This window comes from Aythya marila, assembly GCF_965140915.1.
Source record: "Aythya marila genome assembly, chromosome: 2".
Lineage (NCBI taxonomy): Eukaryota > Metazoa > Chordata > Aves > Anseriformes > Anatidae > Aythya > Aythya marila.
Window position 1 is genome coordinate 36,368,801 of NC_139043.1, and position 24,197 is coordinate 36,392,997.

The 24,197-nt window shown below is 38.1% G+C and overlaps 1 protein-coding gene across 4 annotated transcripts in view; it reads left to right on the plus strand.

Annotated features, from left to right (window-relative positions):
• The window catches only part of CREB5 (cAMP responsive element binding protein 5), a gene marked incomplete at its 5' end in the record, with an annotated part of 257,184 nt that overhangs the window by 46,694 nt on the left and 186,293 nt on the right, over positions 1-24,197 (plus strand). For all 4 annotated transcript variants that reach the window (XR_014316827.1, XM_082752545.1, XM_082752544.1 and 1 more), the window contains one exon: positions 8,029-8,150. Coding sequence is in view for 3 of the 4 variants with exons in the window: in XM_082752545.1 (XP_082608671.1) it covers positions 8,029-8,150 (122 nt within the window). The remainder of the gene's footprint in view (positions 1-8,028; positions 8,151-24,197) is intronic.

Consider the following 24,197-nt stretch of genomic DNA (forward strand, 5'->3'; position numbering starts at 1 on the left):
TTCAGTAGCAATTGCTTGCAGATACTTGATTTGGCTTTTGTTTTGTTGGTCTTTGTATTTGGGACTTTAGTTACCAGTAAGAAATCAGGTAGACCTCACCCCAAATTGAATTTCTTTTCCTCTTAGTTTCGCAGGTGCCATAGTGGACTAAGATTAGAAAGAATCAGTATGCAGTACATTGAGCAGGGCTTATAAAGTGTGTGTGTGCTGGCTATGCCCACAGAATCCTGTGTTTGCAAGCACAAATGAGAAAGTGCTGCTCTTGCACTTGGCAGTTACCTCTGGCAGTGAAACTGCTTGAAGACATCTGTAATGTGAACCCTGCAAAAGTGCTCAATTTTGTTAGAACTTTCTGTTTGGCTCTAGGGTGGTTTCTAAGGAGTATATTTGGTCATCAAGGGTCCCATGAGTAGATTAGCTCCGTTTATGTTTGGTAACTTCTATGATACAGCTGTCCTATTCCTTCTGATTGATTACTTTTTGCAGCAAAATGGACTGGCTTCCACCACTGCCGCTGGTAGCAGGGCCCCTAGATCTGCAGATAGCCAGCTAAGTGTGTAGAAGTGCAGATTTTTGTGTTAATAGGGTTACACATTGTTTCTGATGGATGTATTATTTGCACTTTGTGTATGAATATCCTCTGTAATAATGAGAGTGAAAAGCTGTACATGTTCTCAAAGACTGTGGCAAGCATGTCTGAGCAAAATGGCCTGGCAACCTGATGCTGTAGTGTATGTTTTTTTGTTTTTATGTTCATTTGGTGGATGTGTTTGTCATTTTGCAGCATCATAGATCTTCCCCTCACTGAAGGGAGACAAATGGTTGTTTCATTACCCAACTAAACCCTGGGGAAATCTAAATACCTTAAAGTTTAAGATGCTTTATTCTTAGATTTTGTAATGAAAAATTAATGATATATGGGAAAAAGAGACAGAGTTTTTTCTTAGACATTTGTCTTCATGTCTTCCTTTTTTTTTTTTCTTTCATTTTTGCTCATTTGATTTTTTTTTTAATTATTTCTGTCATCAGTAGTTTCAAAGAATTGCAGCAGCAATTGCCCTATAATAAGCCAGGTGCAATGTTACTGAGTGGTGTTGTTTTTCTTATTTTTTTTTAAGCTGTCAAGAAGTCAGTCTGTCCGTTTTTTTCCAGTATGTTGTGTTCTATCTTTTAATGTGTCATTTTGTGTTTGAATCCATTCATTATTCCAAAAAGAAAGTGAAAAACTTGTAACTAGTGTGTGCAAAATAATGGGTCGTATGTTTTCAGGTAGCCATTAGTATTATCGTCTGTGTTTTAAGACATAACTAAGCCCCAGTCTGGGGTCAATATAACATCAGTAATATTTAGTATGCGTTAAGCACATCTTACATGAATGATTATTGGAGGTAGACACTAAAATTAATGGGGTTTGGGTCTTGTACCAATATAATATCTTAGAAACTGACCAAAATATTATTTAGGAAGTAGAAATATGTTTTTCATGTGAAACCTGTGATGAGATCTGAAATATCAATTTGCCTGTGGGAGGTAAAATTATGTGCTATATATAAAGGTATATGTTGTTATGTAGCCAGGGTCAATATTTAATAAACAAGGTTCCATGACCCAACTGAAATTATTGGTGTTATGCTGATTAATATGGTATGTCTGGCCAAGAGCTTTCATTGTTATCAACTAGCTCCACTATATTTACTTCAATTCTCTGATGCTGACTGAAGAACAAGTTCTATTGTATCTGGCAAATCTTGAACTAATTCAGAAACTTCAGGTAGGTTCACTATACAGGTTTATGTTCTCTGATGAAAGTCCACAAGGGTCATTTCATTAAAACATAAGTGTTTGCTTTGTTGAATAAAATGATGTTCATTTAAAAAGAGAGAAAAAGGTTAGTAATATTATTTGTTCCTTTTCATGTGTGTATTTTGTTTTTGTTTTAAAGCCTCCCTGTGAGTATGGGGAGAGAGTCATTGACAATTTCCATTTCAGCCTTTCTTAGCCAAAGGAGAGCCATTCAAGTTAACACAGAGTATCTTGTGAAACTTCTGTGACTTAGTCATCCTTGTAGGAAACTTTATAGTTATGTTGACTGAAATAAATGTCATTTCTGCTGTTGTAATGTTCTAACTGAACATTACATTGCTTTGAAACTCAGTAGTTTGTTAAGCACGTCAAAGCTTTTTGTTGTTGTTTTCACAACACTGAAATATTAAAGTCTGTGGGACAGATTGTTCCCTCCAGGTAAGTACTAAAAAGCTGTATGGAACTGAACTTTGGAAGGGAGGGACACCGAGATTCCTTATATATTAGATTTAGAAGGGAAGAAGTGAAACCTTACCATCTTTGAGAGGGGAAAAAGAAGTGCCCTTCCAAAACTGCTGAGAGCAGAGGAAAAGGAGACTAGGATTATTCGTATGGAACCCTTGTTTCTTCCTCATTCTACTTACCAAAATCCTATCCTCTATTTTATTTTATTTTATTTTATTTTATTTTATTTTATTTTATTTTATTTTATTTTATTTTATTTTATTTTATTTATTTATTTTGTAGCAAAATGCACTGTAGAGACAGAAAATCTTTAGATGTAAAAGAGTATCTGCAAAAGTGCAAACGCATTACTTATCCAGGTACCACCTGTGTCAGTGAGGTCACATGTCATCCTTGGTTGACTCATTTTCTGTCTTGTTGTGACTTATACAGGGAGGTTTATCTAGAAAAAAATTTTGTAGATTTCAAAATGATTGGATATAATAGTTTTTGATTTCTTTTTCCCTTCTGTATCTTTCTCTTTACCAAATAATGAAGTTTCAGTTGCACTCTTTTCTTCTAAAATTTGAGCAAACAATTTCCAAGCAACCAAAAGAGATTGAAGATGTGTTGCACCCGGTACGTATACCCTCACAGAAAGCCCAATCAGTACATTAGGCAGTGAGTCTTCTGGAAGTAAAGTTCTTGGGAGCACACAGTTGTGAGCCCCTTTGTGAGAGCAGTTCCACTAGGTGCACTTCTTTCTTCTTTACTCCTCTGTCACCTACCTGAGGTCTCATGACCTTGAACTTCTTGATACACTTGGGTGGTATCCTGCTGAATCAATGAAGAAACTTTCTTGACTTTCTCAGGACATTCCTCTTCTCTTGTGGCTGTTTGATGGGCAGCCCTTCAAATTTCAGTCCTAGTCCTGTTATTCTGACTTTGTTATCATTGCCTGAAAGTATAACATGGGTAAGTATATAACTTCAACAGAGCCCACAGCTGAACAAGCCAAACGGCTGTTATTACTGCACATCAGACTAAACATTTTAAAGATGAAGAATCAAGTTACACTTTGGAACTGTGCTGTTAGATAGCTTTTATTAAGGATGAATAATGTTTGCAGTAGTTTAATGGTCAATACAAACTCTAAGAATATGGACGGTTTTTTTTGTTGTTGTTGTTCTATTTTTTTTCTTAACTGGTATCATCTTTTAAAGTTTTCATTCATGCTTTGACGGATGAAGTTTAGGGATCTGAGGTAGTTTTACAAAATAGATTCAGGATGATTCATATAAAATCTCTATACAGCAAGCTAATGTTGCATTTGATGGTATTGTACTTAGTAAGGCTGTTGGTTTGAAAGCAGTATATTGAGACTTAGTGTCCTTTCAGAGGCTGTTTCTGTAATTAAAAAAAAAAAAAAAGATAAGAAAAAAGAAACAAACAGCCAAGCATAGTGAATATCTAACAGAATCTTTTTCTTTATTGAGGACTTCAGATTTCCCATAGCCTTACAGCATATTTTCAATATGCCTGGAGAAGCAAGATGCCTCACTTCAGACGCTGAGGGCAGATTTTCAAAATAGTCACCAGCCAAAATATATTCCGTGTATCAGGTTCCACTCAAAATCTGATTGCTGACTTTCCTCCTTTAATACACAATAGGTTGAGTTGGGATCTGCACAAGATTATACCTTCTGATCTTGCTCTGGGGCTTTTATGTTGTCCATTTACATTTTTGAGGTTTATTTGAACTTAATGTTTCTTGCAGCCTTTCTGGCTATGACTATGTAATTAGAGAGTCAGATTATTCATCTAAGTAACAGGCTGAACAAAATATTTATTGCCCAGTCTGAAACTTGGTGGGTTCTGTCTTCAACCTAATGGTAAAGGTCAGATAGAAATAACTTCTTAAGTAATTGTCAGATGGAACAGGTTAGCTGGAGCGAGTTCCCTGAAAACACAGGAAACTAGTGCTGGTGGCAGCTTGAGATGGAAAGATCTTTATTTGTTGAACAATAGGATTGGATTGGGATGGCTGGTAAACATAACAAACAGCCAGATACCTACAGTTAACCCAAACTGAGCCAAATCCCAAACTGCCCAGTTCAAAATGCAGCTTAGGTCATTGAAGTCCTGGGCTGCATGCTTAACAGTGTGCATGCAGGACAGTTTCCTGCAGTAACTCATGTCCTCAGCAGGAATGCTGAGAGTGGTGCTAGCTCTGTCTGAGTTTTGGTCCAGATGGGTCTGGCACATCCACTTGCTGAAGTACAACAAACCAGAGCCCTGTTCTCAGTGAGCCTGCAATAGTTGTGGGCGCTAGTGATAGCAACAAAAGGTTTGTTTGTACCAAACAGGGAACAGTGAGGTCAGGCACAAGCTGTTGGAACTATTAATGCATTTTTAAGTGCTGAGAATTAGGAATATTTTGTTAATTCTAGGAGACCTGAATGTGTAACTTATGCTAGGGTCTCCTTTGTGATACTGTTCCCAATTAAAACATAAGAGCTTGCCTAATTTAGGTTAAAAAATTACTGTGATGTTGAAAGTAATCTCTTCTAAAAAATTTCCCTCCTTCTGAGGGAGAACTTGTTTTCTAGGGGCAAAATAGTTACCTCAGGAGCAAAGTCCACTGGGTTTGGTAACCCTGAAGTCCTGGAATCAGTGGATGCAGTGTAATTACTATACTATGTATAAAGTCTCAACATTTTAAAGTTGGGATCTTTATCAGTTCTGCTCTCATATAAACACAGAGGTTTCATGGACTTCTGGTTTCTATGAATGTTGAAGGATGAAGTATTGCAAGGCAGAAAGAGCTCTTGGTTTACATCTGGCTGAGCTGGCTTCCAGAAGGTTTGTGGATGGAGTTCAGGGCATTTGGTTGGTGGTTTTTTTTTTTTTTTTTTTTCCTCTCTGCCTCTCTGCCTTGACTGGGAGGAGAGGAGGGAAGGGAGGACTCTGTTGTAATAAAACCTTGCTCTGAATTCTTGCTGGTTAGATTCTTGGATCATAGAAACTACACCAACTGTATGGGGAGATTGATGTAGTCATTTATGATCACTGTGTTGATATGTAGGTAATGTAAATAGTGTCATTAATCTACCAGCTTTGATACTTTTAGATAATAAAGCAGTTAATTGGAAAGACTGACCACAGCTCGGTGTGTTTCAATGTAGGTAACACAATGCATTTCATTATTTCAGTCTGCTTATGGCACAGAAGATACACTTTTGGTACACATAGAAAAAGCAGTATGAAACCTTTGTACACTTCCTCTGGATTGTTTGTTTTCGCTGTTAAAGTGGATTTATTTCACTGAGATTTTTTTCTGTCTTACATTCATGGAGTAGATTCTGAGCAGATAAGGAGCAATCATACTGACTTCAGTTACACCTATCTTATAATTGCTTTGTTACCCATCAAGTTGCCTCTGACCTGATGTATTCTGTTGTCGTAATGCCTGATTTCTTGATGGGCTGTGTGCCTTAATGAGAAATAACACAAATAACAAGACTTCTTCTATGTTAGTGTATTCTTGTCCACCCTGTTCCCTACCTCCCCCCATGTCCCCCTGAAGAAAATTTAGGACTTTTGGTTTTGGTTAAAGTGGTGCTATCTGCTTGCTTATTATGAAACCCTAGTTTCTCATCTTGGTCAAGAAAATGATAACTTTCTCATTTGATATGGATATACCACTTCTAAAAAAAAGATGTTTTGTGTATTTGCCTCACATTCAAATACCAACATACCCTTTATGACATACTTGGCAATGATTAACTTTCTGTTTTTCTACAAAGCCATTGTGGTGTTTGCTATAGTAGTATTTAATCCTTTTTGGATATAAAATCCTTTGCTCCTGCTTTTTAGTGCACTGAATTTCCAGTGCAAATTCCAGTCCATGGTCCAAAGACAACTCTGGTGAGAATCTACTGAGTTCAGTGAGGTTACCCCAGAGATCAGTTTGGCAGCCCTTGTTTAGGGTATGGACCTGTGAAGTGCTGAGTGCCCTCGGTCCCCATCAACGTCAGCACTTCGTTGACTTGGCTCCTTATGCTGAGTTTTTGCGAGAGTCTTGGAAAGTCTTGTATTTCTGACTCTGGTAATACAGTAGTCAGCTGTGAAAACTAATAGATAAATATGTGTGCATTCCCAAATGCTTGAGATTTGTTTCCCTTACGCTCACAAGTATAATGCTCAAGCCAAAAGAAATAAACCAGAACTTTAACATTAAGGACTTGCTTTCAATGTTACATCAATATATTTCTGATGGAACATAAATTCAAACCAGTGTATTATCCCTTAGATTACTTAAGAAGGTCAAACCTTTAGTATCATGCCTTCTACAGGTAGAAGTCAGCTTCACTTTGATTTCGCAAGGGAGGAGACTGATCCCTCCCACTCAGTTTCCAAGTGGAAACTGCATTTTCTCTTGTGTACATTCTTTTTGTGCTACCTTTTGTTTATTGTTTGCTTTGTTTTTCTATCCTGATCATGTAATGCTCATTGTGTCTCCCTGTACTGGAAATTGACCAAGATTAGGTGCAAAAAACTACTCTTTTTTTCCTTCCAGAACTCACTGAGGTGTGAAGCTCTCTTCTGAGGTCAGAATTGGCCAAGTATGGGCAACTGGGATTAGTTAGAGTTTTAATTCTTTAAAGAATTAATTTCAAACAATAGGATAGTTGTCAATGACTGTGCAGAAGATGAGTTTTGAAGACAGTCCAATTTTTCCATGAAATTAGGTATTACAAAACATATTGAGCTACAATAAGAAACTAACATGCAGGAGGAGGTTTTGTTAGTATAAGTTTGTTAACATGGTTCTGTACTGTAGTTTTGGGGGAGATGAGGAAGCTGATGTGGAGTAGTGAAGATCTTGCCTCAGAATTAGAGTTGCCTCAGAGCTGGTCTTTGAAGAGTTGCTGGCTCCCAAGTTTAGGCTTGATTTCTCATTTCCTGGAGAAAGACTAGCTGAGGTCATCACTGGAGCAACAGTCCACAGGGCAGTTATGCTCATCTGTCTTGCAGGTTTTTGAAAAGAAGGCCAAAAACCTTGTACCTTGACTCCCTCCAACTTGTGACGTTAAATAGAATCTTATCCTTCCCTAAAATTTTTGAGAGGGCAAAAAATTCCTCAAGATGAAGGCATGCATTAAAAATTGTTTTACTCCAGATCTCACAGTTTATATGTATTATCAACACTTTTAGGTAAAACGAATACCTGAATGCTTCTTTGTGGTCAAGGTTTAGCTTTACATTCCTTCAAAAATCATATTAGCCTCAGACCTTCATCATACCATGGCTAACTCCCCACATGTTGCAGAGTATGTGCAGGTTGGAGGTGGTTTCAAGCACTGAAGGCATTAACTACTGCACATCTGCCACATTTACCTGTATGCTGCAGTGGAAACATGCATTGCCATGCAGACTGTGCGTTGTTTTGCATGTGCCTATTTCTGGAGGTTTATGCGTGGTTAAATGACCATTTGCACATGTTAAGGATATATACTTGTGTTACATGCTCTGTGAAAATCTGGCCTGTTTTCTTTCTGGTTGAACGATGACTGCTGCCTGTTTTCAGATGCTGCTGGCAAGCGTTGTCTGTCTGCAGTTCATAGTCAAACTTCAGTACTGTGTGGTTTGTTTTTAATGATGATGTGGTAGGAGTGGGATGGCATGAAGAGGTTAGCTAGCGTCTCTCTTCTTCTGGCAGACAGTTTCTCTTTCTTTTAAATGTTAAATATCAGTGATCATTTCATTTCATATTCTCAGATCAGACTCCTACACCAACGCGCTTTCTGAAGAACTGCGAGGAAGTGGGCCTCTTCAATGATATCGATTGCTCCTTAGAGCACGAGTTCAGGAAGGCACAAGAAGAAGAGAACAACAAAAGGGTGAGTGTTAGCAGACTGAACCTTTCCTTCCCCTTAAGGACACCGTGAAAGCAGATTGAGCTCTATTACCTGGTAGTAACCTTTTGGTTAGAAACTAGGTGGCACTCTAAGTTGTGACATGCTTTTCAAACTATTGAAACAGTTGACAAAAGAAACCCCAGACCAACAAAAAAAACAGCATTAAACTTCTAAAAGTGTGTAACTGTGTTTGCCAGGGTTTGATTCCAAGTCTCTGCTTTTAAGTAAACTATAATAAAAACCACACACCTCTTGAGGGAGAGGCTTGGGAAAATTATATCACCTTTGAAGTGAGGATTGCAAACTTGCTGAAATACAGTACAGGGAAATGTGGATTATGAGGAGGCATTTACTTCAGAAAGTTGTTTTTCTCTTACCTCTGCAACAGAGTGTCTTTATTTGTCACCAAGAATTCGTGTTGAAGGGACAAACTTTAACTTGCAATTCCTAGTAGATAATGTATCCCGTTTCCAATTAGTATTACATTACTCTCAGTATCTCTATGTTTAGGTTGAATTCTATAGGCCACTTTGAATGGGGTTAAGTAAGATCACATGGCCAAAGATTGTTACGGTGTTTTGAGGGATCCTAATGAGCTGTTAAAACTTTCAGAGAATTGTGAAATAGCTTAATGCACTATAGATGTCAGTGAGAGGTAATGTGTGAAACTTCAGCTTTTCAAGTAAGCATCCAAAGTTCTGGTTGCTTCTGAGAACTAAAACATGTAAGTCATGTGGGGCTTCCTAAAGGAGCATACTGCTTCCTTCTTCCTCCTTGCCATTCCTGAATAACCTGAAAAATGCCTCCCCTTCACAGTGTTCCCTTTTGTGCCTTTGTTTTCCCCTTTCCCATTTCTGCAACTCTTGGGAAATCTTATGTGATATGTCCCCTACCATAGGAGTTCTCCAAGTATTGGACATTGTGTTATTTGGGTTAGTTCTCCCAGTAAGCTCTATTTGTCTATCTTGAGCATTAACCAGTACCATAGGCTAAAAGAAAGAGAAGAAGGCCACAAAGCAGCTATGGTGCTAAAGCCAGAGGGCACTTCTTAGCTTGCCTCAGCATTATTTTGCCTTTCAAAGTGCTGCTGCCTCCAATTGCAAGTGCTTTCCATGTAGGTGCTGTTTCTTATGTCTGCTGCATTGTCTTTTGCTTTGTTTGTTAATGATCACTGTCCAATTAAAAACTCATACAAGTGAAATGTGTGAGTGTGGCTGCTGTGGCTGGTGAAATCTGGAGATAGCAGCATTTTGGGATCTTGGAGGTACTCTGATGTCTACAAAGTGAAGGCACTAGAGGGCTTTTTGGAAAAAAGTGGTGAGACTGATTGCTGAAATGCAGAAAGGGAGAGGCGACGTGTAAGAAAAAAGATGAGAAGGGAGTCTAGGAATAATTTGTGGCTTATAAGGAGGGAGATTGGGACAGATACGGAAGAGGAGAGAGACTGTGACGTAGCATTCTAAGTAAGGGAAAAGAGAGTCCAAATATGAGAGTCCAAGTTTTGGTCAAGGGTGGGGAAAATATCCAAGACCAACCTTTGCAGCTTTACATGCAAGATGAATGTTGGGAAACACTGATGTAATGAGATAAATATATCTAATTTTAGATTTAATTTGTCAATACTTTTGCTTCTTGTGTGCTGCCAGGGGGATAATTGGCCAAAATTAAGGAGAACATTTTTCTGTTTTCCTATGTCTTCAGTACTGATAATTTACAAAGAGGATTCCTAAGTGGTTCTTGCTGCTTTGTTTTTAGGAGTAGGAGGTGAGCAGAAATTTACAGATGTGGACTTCTGTGCAACTAGCCATAAATTGCAAGGTTTGAAGTTGCAGAGTCCATTTCAGTTCACTAGAGGGTAGCTGCGCAATCTGATTGAAGTCTAGTCAAGGGTATCAAGTTACCTGATAATACCAGGTGTTGAGTGGCCTCTGGATGTCTTATTCTGCCCTCCTTCTACTAACCCCTGCAACTGCCATTAGTGATCTCCAGGGAGCATGATGGGAAGAGGGAGAAATTATATATATACAAAGCTAAAGTCATACTGTCTTGTTAACCTGTAATGTTTTTCTGTGTTTCCAACTATTCTGCTGTCTGTTCATTCATATATTACTGACTAAAAGATAGGAATCTGAAACAGGCCCCAGAAGGGCTTTACACAAATGCAAGAAACAAAGGCCACAACAGAATGGGACTCCTCTGTAACTACTGCTAACAAAATACTTCTAACAGCCTGTACCTGGAATAAGTGCAAAGTAGCGTTCTTGTAACAGATCTACCAGCACTGAGAGACCAATACTAGCAGCATGAAAGTCTTACTCATGTCTCAGAAAATTCTTCCAAAAATATTTTTGGTCAGGTTAATTTCTTTGGACTCTGAAAGAAAGCTTTGTTTATTTTAGTATATCACTGTGGCTTAGCACACAGCTTGACATTGAAATCTTATAATAGAAAAACACTTTTTTCCCCCCTCTTTGAGAGTCATCACTTGAAAACTGAAAGAATACAATCCGATTAGCTTTTATTTCCCTCATCTTTCCCTCTTCTTTCTCTTTCCCTCCTGGGAAGTGGGAACCCACAGGTGATCCATGAGAATTTGTTGTGATTAAGCTGGTTATGCAGACTGGTAACATTTCAAATTAGGTGTGACTTGCTGCGTGCATATTTCTAGGAACACTGTATGTACCCTTTTTGGAAAGGTAGTATTGAGGGGAAAGCACTTACATTATTATCCTAGCTGTTTAACCTGGAACAAATCATTATCATTCTGTCATGGTTGCTCATGTGTAAAGTGGGAGTAATGTCTCTTTCTGCTTCCCATACTTGATATATCTTATCTGTGAAGATTATAAGTTCATCCATCAAAGACCATCTCTTAAATTATATTTGGGTTAGCCTTTTTCCTGGGGACTGAATAGACTCAAGTAATAGTAATGATGAGGATCTCCAGGCCTTGAACTGAAATGAGAAAAGGAAAGTTATAAATGGAAATGAGATTGTCTATACCAGCAAATATTAGCAAGAAGTCTCTTCTGAAGAAAGGCCCACTCCCTGAAGGCAAAGGATGCTGTAGATCAGAAATAAGCATATCGGTAATCATATGAAAGAGGCTTTTTGCATCCTCTTGATGGCACTCTTCCTGACACAAGCATAATCTCAAATTCACCACCAAAATTAATACAGATAAAAGCATACCTATACTATCCTTCCACATTCAGAAGTGTAAATATTAAACCTCTCAAGAGCTCTCAAGTTGACAGCTCTGCCTCAGACAAAATTTGCAACCCAAGTCAGCAAGGCAGGAAATGCTAGCACCTTAACCTGCTAGCTGTAGGTTTTAAGTTTGCACTGCTCTGAGCATTAAGTACCCAAAGCACTTGCGATGCATTTTACTTGCAAACACATGACCTTTGCTGCTACTGGATAGGCCCTCCTGTCACATCTTGTTTTTAGCATTAAGGTTGGGTCTGATGGAGTATTGTCAAGGATGGGAAGAGTCAGGATTCATTTGTGAACTAATTGGACCTGATTCATTAAAATGTTTCTTCTGACCTCCCTGCATGAAACAAGAATGTAAATGCACTCAGCATACCATGTAGAATAGAATAGTACATACAGTAACATTTAGAAGCAGTGAGTTGAATATTTTCAATATGAAGGCATTTTAAAAATCACATTCTGCTCATGTTAGAATTTGGATACATCATTTCCTCAGACTTATCCTGCCATTTTGAAATCTTCTAATCAGCACTCAATGTTGCAAGATAATAAGTAAACTATGCAAATGAGGCTGGGAAACAACTATTAACAACTAGAGCTTGCTTATATTGTAGGTAGTTCACTGTCAGTCCAGGAAGCTTGTAGCCAGCAAGTCTTCAACATGGCTTAATGTTCCAGTTCTAATAGACTGTCTCACTGTAGGCACCTTACTGCTAGAAAAGCATCAGCAAAGTGAAGTAGTCCACTGAAGAAAAAAAGACAAATATGATGGTTGCATAGGTTCACACGATTAATGTGCAGCACGGAGTCATGTTTCAAGAATATGTTTTATTTTATTTTTTGTCTATTTTTATAGTAATGCAGGATAGGAGATCTGCAGATTGATTTCCTTCGAAGCATGATCTTGTGGGAGGTGGTGTCAATGCTGCAGTGTGCCAATGTAAAATGGTATAACATTTGAGTGTGTGCCCTTCCTCTACAGCAACCCTGTTAGCTCCATTCTTCCCTTATAAATACACAAACCCCAGTGGGCTGTTTGAGATGAAACAGAAGAATATTGTTCTGGTACTACACAATTCAGAGGCAAGTGTTGAGAAACAGCTGTATTTCACTCATGAAGTGATACAAACCAACAAACTCATAAGTCTGCTCCCAGAGTACTTTTGATTCTCATTGACTGATATTTTGTACAGCAGAAAATGGCAAAGGCCTAGGTTTAAATACCTTTTATTTCAATTATTTTTAATTATGCAATCATTAATGCACATGCATGCATTTATCTAAACATGTAAGAATGTTTATACTCTTTTTTTCAAGTCAAAGTTCCCTCTGACTTCTTATTTTGTTCCTGAGATTATGTGGTGGGTATGTTGTAGCAGAAGAAAAATATGTGTAGAATTGATTTATGTTAATACAGTAGCTAAATGACAGGGTACCGTGGCTGCACTTGTTGTAATAGCTTCAACCTGTTACTTTATCAATCACTTAAGCTGTGGTCAAGGTGATAGCTCAAACTTAGTAACATAGAATAGCCAAGTTGGAAGGAACCAAGTCCAATCAGGTCCAACTCTGGGACCTCAAAGTACCACCCAAAAAATCAAACTGTGTATCTGAGAGCATTGTCCAAACGTGTCTTGAACTCCAGCAGGCTTGGTGCCATGACCACTGCCCTAGGGAGCCTGTCCCAGTGCCTGACCACCCTCTTGGTGAAGAACCTTTCCCTAACATCCAGTCTGAACCTGCCCTATCCCAGCTCCATGCTATTCCCTTGGGTCCTGTTGCTGTCCGCGGAGAGTAGAGTTCAGCGCCTGCCCCTCTGTTCCCCTCATGAGGAAGTTGTAGACTGTGATGAGGCCTCCGCTCAGCCTGCTCTTCTCCAGGCTGAAAAATCCAAGTGACCTTAGCCAATACTCATACATCTTCCATATAGTGCTTTATAGTCCTTTACCATCTTTGTTGCTCTCCTTTGGACACTCTTTAACAGCTTTATGTTTTTCTTATACTGGGGTGCCCAAAACTGCACATAGTACTCAAGGTGAGGCCACACCAGTGCAGAGTAGAGTGAGGCAGTCACTCCCCTTGACCAGCCAGCAATTCATTCATTCTTAATTCTTAAGTTCAAAGTCCAAAATATTACCCCATATTGAAAGATGGAAATATAATAGTTCCCATACTTTACATATAACATATGTTTTTTTGCAGATGTGAGCATCTTCATATCATTTCTTCTGGGTGACACAATTGTATTGAGTTTTCAAATGTTCTAATTTTGTCAAATTAAATAGACTTACTGATCTGCTTTATGGGCTCACTGTTGGATTATAAAATCCCTTTTTTTCTTAATTATTAACTTTTGCAACATTTCTGTGGAGAATGGGAATTCTTTCTCTTATTTTCTAAGGAAGAAGAGATTTCAAAGAATGTTGTTTTCCAGAGCTCCTTTGTAGTGGGACACCAAGCTCCTGAAGAAATTGCAGACATGGAGTGATATTTCCATGGAGATATTTCCCCTTCACAGTTCTGCCAAGCAAGCAGTTTTCTGTGTCTTTTGGATCCTAAATATCTTTAGCAGTGTGGCCCCAAAAGATTGATAGAGATCTTCAAAGGCATTTTGGTGTCTTGCTCTCACTGAAATAAAGCAGGAGTGAATCACTGAGCTACCATAAAGGATATGGACTCAAGTGACTTGCTAAAAATTACACAGGAAGTCTGTGGCAGAGCCTCGGATTGATTCCATATCTCCTCAGCCTCAGCACAGGGCATCGCACAAACCATGTGTGTTAAAGATTTATCAGCTGTTGTTCAGTGTTGCTAAAGACAGGAAGAATGCTCTCCTCCTCTCTCCAGATGGGTAGGCCTGCTGTATTTTAACTGCTTTTCTTAACTTGTGGAGCTCTCCTGGTAGCCACGTGGTGATACATTACTTTTTACACGGGAATTCTGCAGTTGGTACTTTGGTCCATTGACTTTGAGAGTCTTGTTTTGAGTATATATCTGCAGTTGAGGCACTTATTCCAGGCACTTTGTTATGTTGAACTGCTACAAAAGGGACTGCTTCTGCATAACTGTGCAGAAAAAAAAACAACTGTCAAGAGTTCATAACATGACCTTGCAAAATTATTCAGAGGAATGGGCTTTAACTTGGGCTTGTTGCTCAGTACATCTTGTCTTCTGCTGGCAGGCAGGTCTGTCTTACCTTCTTCTGATGCAATGGACTGTGCTTGAATGGATTTATGTATTTAGATTCTCATAGTCTGAGGGAAGACCTGAATGCTTTTCCATCAGTAAGTGACTATAGCATGCAGAAAGGCAATATTGGAGGGCATACGGTTTTGATTGAGCTAAACCTCCCTAACCATAATCCTTCCATGTTCTTCTTAATTCCAGCTGATGAATCATCTTGCACAGCTCAGTCAGGACAGTCCACTTTCCTTCTGCTTTATATTGTCTCTGTCCCAAAGAAGTTGAGTCATCCTTCTGTAATGTTTGGGTTTTTGTTGTGTTTTGTATATTTTGGCTATGCCCAAAAAGGAAGTCTGCCTGATTTCATTCTGACATTTCCTTCACAACAACATTGAATAGTTGTTGTGCATTTTGCCTTGGTCTTCCTACGAGTGTTTTTAATGGCACAGCTTTCTTGTTACCTGCTCAGATTTCAGCAGCATGGACTGGATGGCACATGATGAAGGGATAAACCTTCCTTGTAGTAGTGTTTTCGGTAAGTCTATCTCTTAGGTAAAGCCCCTAATTCTTGGCAATCTCTCTAGAGTGTACGCTCCACCATTAAACACAAACTCTGCTTCCCAGAGCTGAATTTTAAGTGGACTGCAGCATATATGGTTGGGTGGGTAATAAGATACTGCTGATATACTTCAGAGCAAGGTGCACTTTTACTTTATTTATGAAGATAGACATGCTGGTTGAGGGCTTAATCACAGCTGATAAATCATTTTAAGAAAGCCTATTAGAACCATATGCTTATTCTTTGTATTAATATGGTGTGTCTGTTTCTAGTCTAATAAGCCAGAGTCTCTTCCCCTTTCCCTTCCCCCTGCCTGGTATGTGAACTATTTATCTGTTTAACTGATATCACTTGCCTAGGGGCATTTCTCTCTTTAAGAGGCATCATTAATAAAACAGGTGAGCAGAGGAGAGAGGAATTCTCACTCTCCAGAGCAAGTAAAGCTTCACGATTTTGGTCATCTGTGTTTAGATGGAATTCAAGAGCAAAGGTCCAAAAGCTGAGAACAGGAAACCTATCAATTAAAGGGTGGAGAACCACGGTATGGCCTTTACTCAGCATAAGGTTGTCATTTTGGCCCAGGTGGTTACAATCCTGGAGCCTGAGAGCTGAGAGGGGGTGGGTACACTGACATTTTGGTTACCTCACCTTCCCCTCCCTCAGCAAGGACTGCTGCAGGAACAGGTTCCATGGCCATCTAATGAGATCCACATTGGTGAAGTTATTCTGTGCCAAGTTCTATTTATCATTAATTGGTGGGTTCACTTGCAGATCTTTCCTATTATTTGCTGATTATACCCCTAAACATTTTATTATCTTGCCAAAATTTGGATGCTAATAATTTCTTGATTTATTGTTTGTTTATAACTGTCTACTGTCTAAGTGAAATGGACATAGTTAGAAGATTTCAAAACAGCAGCGAGCTCTTATGCTGACTGGGTTTCTTTCACATTTTGCACATGGCAGTCGTCTATTTATAAACCTCCGTAGGGACTCCTAAACCTTTACAGTTGGGTTCCTCCCACCACTTCAGCCCCTATTCTCCCTTGCTCCCCCAAGGCAAGTCTTGTTTTTTTGGCATAAAGACAATGATGGTGATTGTTATATGGAGAAAATCCACACGCTATGAACTGTGGGTAAGGTTTTTTAATTTGTACCTCAAGCAAAATAAATTGGAAATTAAAGACATCCAGGAGAGTAAGGGTATTTTAACCATAAGAGATCTTGATCTGAGTTACTAGTAGTCCACAGTGTTACAAAATGAGAAACTGAAAATTTGCTGTACACCAGTTGTGAGCACTCTCTGTAGCAGAACCATTTTCAAATACTGTATGAAATTAATGTATTTCTAAAAGCCACTGAACCAGACTGTTAAATCTGAAGTACTTCAAAGTAACAAAAGGAATAGTGGAGAAGAGAAAAGTCAGAACAACCAAGCATGTGCCATAGTAGTTAATGAATGCTACAGTTGGATGTTACAACCTCATACATCTCCGGGGCAGTTCCATCAACTATAATGGAAGTAAAATTTCTAGCCTATTGCAGCTAGGCAAAAATTTGAAGGAAAAAAGCCTGTGCTCAAAGGCGAGAAAAAAAATCTCACGTCATGAAGAGATGTGAAGAATCTGGCTACTAGCTGATATCCTAATAATACATAAGGGTCTTTTAAAAAGCCTAATAGGGTCCAAAAATGTACATTTTCACTATTTCCTTATTCTGTTTTCTCTAAGATGTTTCTTTACAGAAGTTTCCAAGTCCTGTCTGATCAGATAAATATCAATTTACTTTCTTCCCTAATATGCGAGTAAATTGTTTGTGGCTTGGTTTGGTTCCTGGGAGGAGAACAGACATCGGTTTGCCATCTGAATGTACGTGTCAAAGTGCAGACCTGCCAGCGAGTCTGGGGCTGGGTGGGGAGAGACACAGGGAGAATGAACTCAGTGTTACAAACAGTCTCTTTTGAATTTCTACAACCTATTAGTCACAGCAAGCTGCCCTTATTGATTTTGGTAAGAGAGGTCACTTTTAATCCTCTAAAGTGGAGAGAGCTGCATGCATTCTCTATAGCATGACATTAAAATTGACACAGCTCTGCATCACTTCTATGAAAATGCCCTAAACCTAGATGGATTATGGCCTTGCCTTTCAATGGTTACAAGCTGCTAGGCAGAACATGCTAACCTAAAATTGGTATAAAATCTTCAAAATACTTGATAAGGAAAGCACAACCAAAAAAAAAAATAAAAAAAAAATCTGAGAAAATACAAGCAGCCCAAAAATCTGCCCTGCAGTAATAGGCCATTTGTCCTAAGAAAGTTTAATTTCTTTTTTTAAAAAATACAGAGGAGTCGAGATTATCGTATTAAAGAATAAACAAAATTGATCTTATTCTATGATTATGAGGAAAACTTACTCTGGTTGATGGCCCTTGCTAGTTTTGTTTATGTTCTTTAACTAACTAAATCTTTGAATACAATCAGAGTAGTCCCACTTGAATCTTAAGTGTGCTTCAAAACAAATAGCAGAGGTGAACTCTCAGCAGTTTTCTTTTCATCTTTGTTATTCCTGTCCTGACCCTTTTTTCCTGCCTAGTGATCATTTGTGACATACCGTTATTAAGAGAAATCTTCTTGAGGGAAAAATGTGCTCAGTGAGGACAGGAAAACTGTTGTGATCCCAGAGAAGTATTTTTTTTTCCTTTGGAATTCTGGAAAAGGACCAGTGTCCAGAATAATTTTATGCCAGATGTTATTTGGAAATCTTTTTTTTTTTTTTTTTTTTTTTTTTTTTTAAGTGGTCATTGATTTTTTGAGTCTCAGTAAAGGTGTGCAGGAAAATATGTTTCCCTAAAGGTGTTTAGGGAAACACGTTGCCTGGTCATGTAAGCCTTATATTCTCCCTTTTCATTAGATATGACTTTTATTTATTTATTTTTTTTCTTTAATCCATTTCACCATAACAGGGGAAACTTATGATTTTATTCATATTCTCCAACATCTGACTGCAGTTGGTATTTTGTGCTGTGCCTCATTTTTCTAAAGGCAACCATTATTGACGCCAGCTGAAAAAAGCTGGAGTTCAGATAAAACTACTGAAGTTACAATTACAAAACCAATCATATTCTGCATCTGTCTCTACCTCCCTCTCCCTCCAAAAAACCTATGAGGTGGGTTAAGGCTGATGAAAACAGCAAGCTCAAGACCCTGTTCACCAACGAAGAAGAAAAAAGCACAAGATCAAGACTTCTTGCTTCTTATTAAAAGTTAGAAATATTCTTTATAAACAAGAGATATCTATAAGAGGAACTGCTATAAAATAATAAATAAGGGACAATGGCACACTTTAAACCATATAGTCTGTAAGTGTAATGCATGTGATGACTAAGGTGCTTGACTTCCATGCCACAGCACCTTTCACTAGGCTAACAGTACTCTACAGTTGTTAGCTAAGTAGGTCTCTCATCTCCTTTTCAACAGAGATTAAAGTAAGTATGCGTGTGTCTATGTGTGCGGTGTGCCTTCCCCTCCTACATTGAGAGAGATTTGCTTTTTTCCTCTTCTTTCCTCATTTGAGGGGGGTGGAGGGTGGTATTTTCTCCCTGCTGTACACGCAGAAAGGGAACTGGCTTTTGGCTTCACCACTCTCACTGAGAAGTGGCACAGCAGCAGCACAGCAGGATTAAAGGTGAATACTGCTTATCTTGTTTGCTTTGATCTGGCAGTTTTTATTTTTATTTTTATTTATTTTTATTTTTATTTATTTTTATTTTTATTTTTGCCCCAGTCCTAATTTTTCTCTTCCTAGCAATGGAGAAATTAAAATAAAAAATGTTGCCAGTTCCTCCTCCTTTGTGTTGAAAGAGTCTGATCTTGGGGTCCTCCCTAATGTCCTAACACTGTACAGAGTAAGGGAGGAACATTCACACTGAAGAAGAGGAAAAGCAATGCCAGTCAGGCAAGGAGAGAGCTGGAGATGTTATGAGGCTGTACGGAAAAGCAATGCCAGTCAGGCAAGGAGAGAGCTGGAGATGTTATGAGGCTGTACGGGGAAAAGAGAAAGATGAATGAATAAAAGAAGGAAGGAATAGCACTAGGCAGAAACTAAAAAGGCAGTTCTTAGTTTTCAGAGGAGTGAAGTATTAAAATAATGCTGTGATTTTGGATAAGCAGAGAGAGAAGAATGTGAAAAAGTATAATTCTCCTCTTCCCCATTGAAATAATATATTTAAGGATGAATTTGGTGAAATAAATTTTGCTTCATGGAAACTGAGTCAGTGTATCCTCTTAATGTTGAATTTAGATGTCAAAAGATGCAGCTGTACAAGAAGAGAGATGGAGATGCTCAATTGATGATTGGTATTATAATATTTTCCTCCTGGAAAGGAGGAGGGGGTTGGGACTGAGCCTGGATGCTATTGTTTCTGTTTTCAGTCGTCTTTATAAAATATTTTCCTTTCCTCACAGTCTTGTTTTGTGTCTGAAATCTTTGTCCCATGGGATGTATGTATCTATGTAAGGCCCATTTCTCTAATGAAAAGTAGTTACCATAGTTCTCTCCCATTTATATTATATTTTTGTTCCAATACTGTAAACTCATGCAAACGTGAATGCCAACATACACATTTTAGGACAACTAGAAAAACTATTAAGTTTGTTACGCCTCCACACATAAGTTCTTATTTTGTGGATTATTGTTTGTCCTGAATCTTTTTCAGGTACACTTCTCCTACCCTAGTTTCTTCGCTTTGCTTTATCCATCTCAGCCAGTTAAGTATGTATATAAATGCTTTTCTGAAATGGGGCCAAAGACCACGTACTTCAATAGTTCTTAATCATGTGTTTAACTTCAAGCATGTGTGTATTCAAGCTTGTTGAATAGAGATAGTTTGCGAAACCAGGGCTTCCCAACATTAGGATTTCAATCGTCTGTTTTAATGTATCTTTATTATTGCCTCCCATGGACTATAGGTAGCTATTGTTACTTGAGTCCTGCAGGTGAAGAAAGTTACAGTTTGGATGACAACCATTTAAGGGTAAAAACAATCTTTTGGCTACCCTGCTATTACAACTATTTTTTTTACTTTCTCCTAATAACTAACTAGATTATGTTCCATGAATGGAAATAATGATTGGAATTTCAAGTTATGTTTAGAAACTTACTCATTTCTCTGGAGGAATAAAAATGACCTGCCACTTAAAAACAAACAAACAAATGAAAAACTATAAGAATTTTTTGAGATTTGTGTATTTTCTAACAAAACTTGGTAACAAGGTGGTAGTGTGTATATATATATATATATACACTATATATATATATATATATATAATATATATGCACCATTATTGACAAAATTAATGCAAAGCACATATCCAGTCTTCTGGATACATAATTTTTTGTGATTTCTTGAGAAAGTACTTTTAAATTACAGTAAAATTAAATTAAAATCCCAATGACTTTTTCATTTACTTGTATCCTTCTGTGTGCAAATGGGGTAAGCAAACTGCACTATGTTGTTTTGGTTTTTCTCCATCCAGGATCACAGGTAACATGGGATGGAAAGTAGATTCCATGGAGCAGGTGATGTCTCTGTTGGAAGATGCAGGGGAGGAGAGAAAGGCAGTGAGGGAAATGTTCCTTTCAAAATAATTCTTAGTAAACTGTTAGTGATGAGGTAGTCAAATGGGCTTCCTGATGACAGTCTAAGTCATCAAAAAACAACAACAACAAACAAACAAACAAACACAATCATTTTACTATTGTAGTTGAATTGCTTAGTAGTGTTTCACAACAAAGTGCACTTCCCTTGTTTTTATGTAAGGTGGTAAGACTTAAAAATATAATTGGGCTTTTCTCTCTTTTCTTGCTGCTTTTCAGTATATTCACTTCCTCGCATTCCATCTTCAAAACAGCTAATCCGTATCCCCTTCTTCTTGAATAGCATTATCCTGACAACACAGCAGTGAAAAGAACCAAGACTGCAGGACTTCTAACAATGCCGGAGGGCCCCAGGAACAGGAATGCCCTGAAAAAAATGTGCTCCCATCCAGCTGCCCTTCATATTGTTGTCTCCCTATCCAATTTACTAGAGAATTTCCCACTGGCTCTTGGCTCGTTCCCAAATGAGAATGTAATCTTTTAAAGATTACACTGCATAATGGAGGGACAAGGAGCTCTTTATTAACTGGGATGGGGAGTCACTTGCTATTAGGAAAGGGAGAGGGATGGACTGTAGCAGTGTTTTGTGAGCTCTGCTTTCTGCCCCTTCTTGTCTCCTCAGTGGTAGGATGGCAGGTTGGGAGGGGGAAACCACTGCAGCTGCATTGTAAGGAAAAATAATTGAATGTAGGTTATGATTATGGCAATTACTTTTATAACGTGAGGGATTATGCCATAACTATTCTGTTGCCAACAAGATTAAATAACGAACTGAATGCCACAGCATTTTTTAATAATAATGAAAAAATCTCTGCTTGTTTTGAAGTTGATGTATTCAAAGACTATTAATACAGTGTGAAAGAACTGAGAAACTAAGGAAACGGAAGTGCTGCCTGTATAGATATTGTTTGTCTCAGATTCTTGTCACTGTGACTTCAATGAGCTGTGCCAGCTAGACACCCTCACCTCCCTTTCACCATGTAAAGCCATGTGATACTCTGATAATTTTCAACGCTCCCTCTCCTATCAAGCAGAGAAGCTTCCACTACTTATAATCAATGAAGAGTTAATAAAAAGTTATATTTGCAATGGAAAAATTTAAAAACTATACAGGGGCACCACATTCTGCTCATTTAAAACTTCTGAACAGATTGGAAAGCTTCAACAGAAAAGTATTTTCATACCGTGCTCTCCATTTACTATATACTATATATGTATATAAGATAAGGTAATGTTAAGCCACTTCTAATATGAGCTGAGTATTGATGAAGTAGGTGGAGTCTGCACAGTGTGATTTCTGCTTGTATCCATAGAAAGGTCATAGATGAGACACAGTACACAGTCACATAGTACAGATATAGCCTCATATAGACTGTTCATGGTAGGAATATAAGCTAAGTTAATTATGCAGGAAGAGCAGTTTCCTTTTGTTCATCATCTGGAAAATGAGTAGAAAATTAAATTTTGTAGAGTTCAGAAATATATCACGTGTTGATCATTACCAGAAAATTAACTGGCTTCATGGAGGAACCAGCATTCTGACTCTGAGGAGAAATGCAGGTGAACAATATAATTCTATAATTACTTGTGATAATTTGTTATTAATTTTTATATATTATGCACTGAATGGTATCTTTCACTGCATGTACACTTAAGTCTTATCACACTATTGTGCTGTATGAAAATACCTACGACTACAAAAAGCTATTGGATATGTTGGGAAAGACTATGTTTGCATTTGTAAGTCAACCATTCCTTCTTCCTTTTCTTCTGAAGAACTGGAGTCATGGATAACAAATTGAAGTCCAACAGAAACAGTTTGCTTTTTTTTTGAAACCCCGGAATGGCAGACTATACCTTATTTTTTCTCCTCTCCCTCTCCCCTCCATCTTTAGCATACAGAAAAAGAATCAAATCTGATTTCAGAATGCTCGTATGTTGAATCTTTGTCCCATAGGTTGTAGATCTGACTAGTACCACATGCAAATTGTTTGACTCCATGACACAGACTATTTGTTTTCTGGCCTTGCTATTCATACAAGGTTAAAAAATTTATTTTAGGCAAAAGATGCTCTCAGTTACCTTCTGTGAGGTACCAAAGTTACTCAGTTACCAAAGTGTACTGGGCACTTTGCAAATGTTAAGAAGTTGATATTTACAGTTGGATTCATAATTTCTCTGTGGTCTCTGAATAGGCTTGCAAAGTTATACCTCTATTCCCTAACTGCAAAACATGTTTTATGCTATCTTTCCATTTCTTCCATTGGCTTATATCACTTCTGGATACAGTTCACAGAATCACAGAATTTCTAGGTTGGAAGAGACCTCAAGATCATCGAGTCCAGCCTCTGACCTAACGCTAACAGTCCCCACTAAACCATATCCCTAAGCTCTACATCTAAGCGTCTTTTAAAAACTTCCAGGGATGGTGACTCCACCACTTCCCTGGGCAGCCTGTTCCAAGTTCTTACATTTCAAGTGAAACATCCTGTATTAATCTCCTATAAGGGATTTTTAAGTTCATCACTTTTGCACTAGGTCCTCGCTGATAGGAACAGTTGCACAAGGAATCTACTTTTCCTATGTCTTATTAATTCTTTGGTTGCTCTCTTCTTTTAGAATGAAGATGAAGAGCCAGAGGTCAGTATGGGCTTCATGTGTATCTGACAGTATGTTGCAAAAAGCTAAATCCACATAGCAACATATGGGCCCAACAGGCAAGTGTTACATTTCACAGACTGTGCAGAGGGAATCATAACCCATGAAAAAGGGCAGACCAGATGCCTGAGGGCTACATTTCAAGCTGTCAAAGTAGTTTCACCAGTTCTTGCTCTTCATCGGCTTTCCTGACCTCTGTGTACCATGTGCTTAAGCATCTTAAAATTCCCTACCAGAATAGGGCTCAGGGCATTAAATTCAGGCTGTAGTGCAATGTGATCTGCTTGAAATTTCTGAAGTCAATGATGCAGATTTGTATGTACTTCTGTATGTGCCCTCTCACTGTTAATAGGTAATAAAACACTAACATTTTATCATGGTGGGGGCTTATTTGTGTGTGTGTGACCTTATATTTGACTGTCATAAAGACACAGGTGTAACATTTTTCAAGTTATATGAGAAGTACTGTAATACCACCTAGATACCGGTATGTTCAGGAGCTCTTACAGAACAGTTTGGGTGATTTTCTTGATGATGTGAATGCTAGAATGTTAAAAGGATTGAAAATAGTTATTTTTTTATTTCTTTTCTGTAAACACCTTGCTGGAATTTTTGCTGGAAATTTCTGTAAGAACTTCTCATAAACTAGGTTTGGAGGCTTTTTTGTTTTTCTATTAACTGTAACTTAACTATAACCATTTTTTTTTAACACTTCCATTATTTTTCCTTTTTGCATATAAGTTTTTATGTAAATTGAT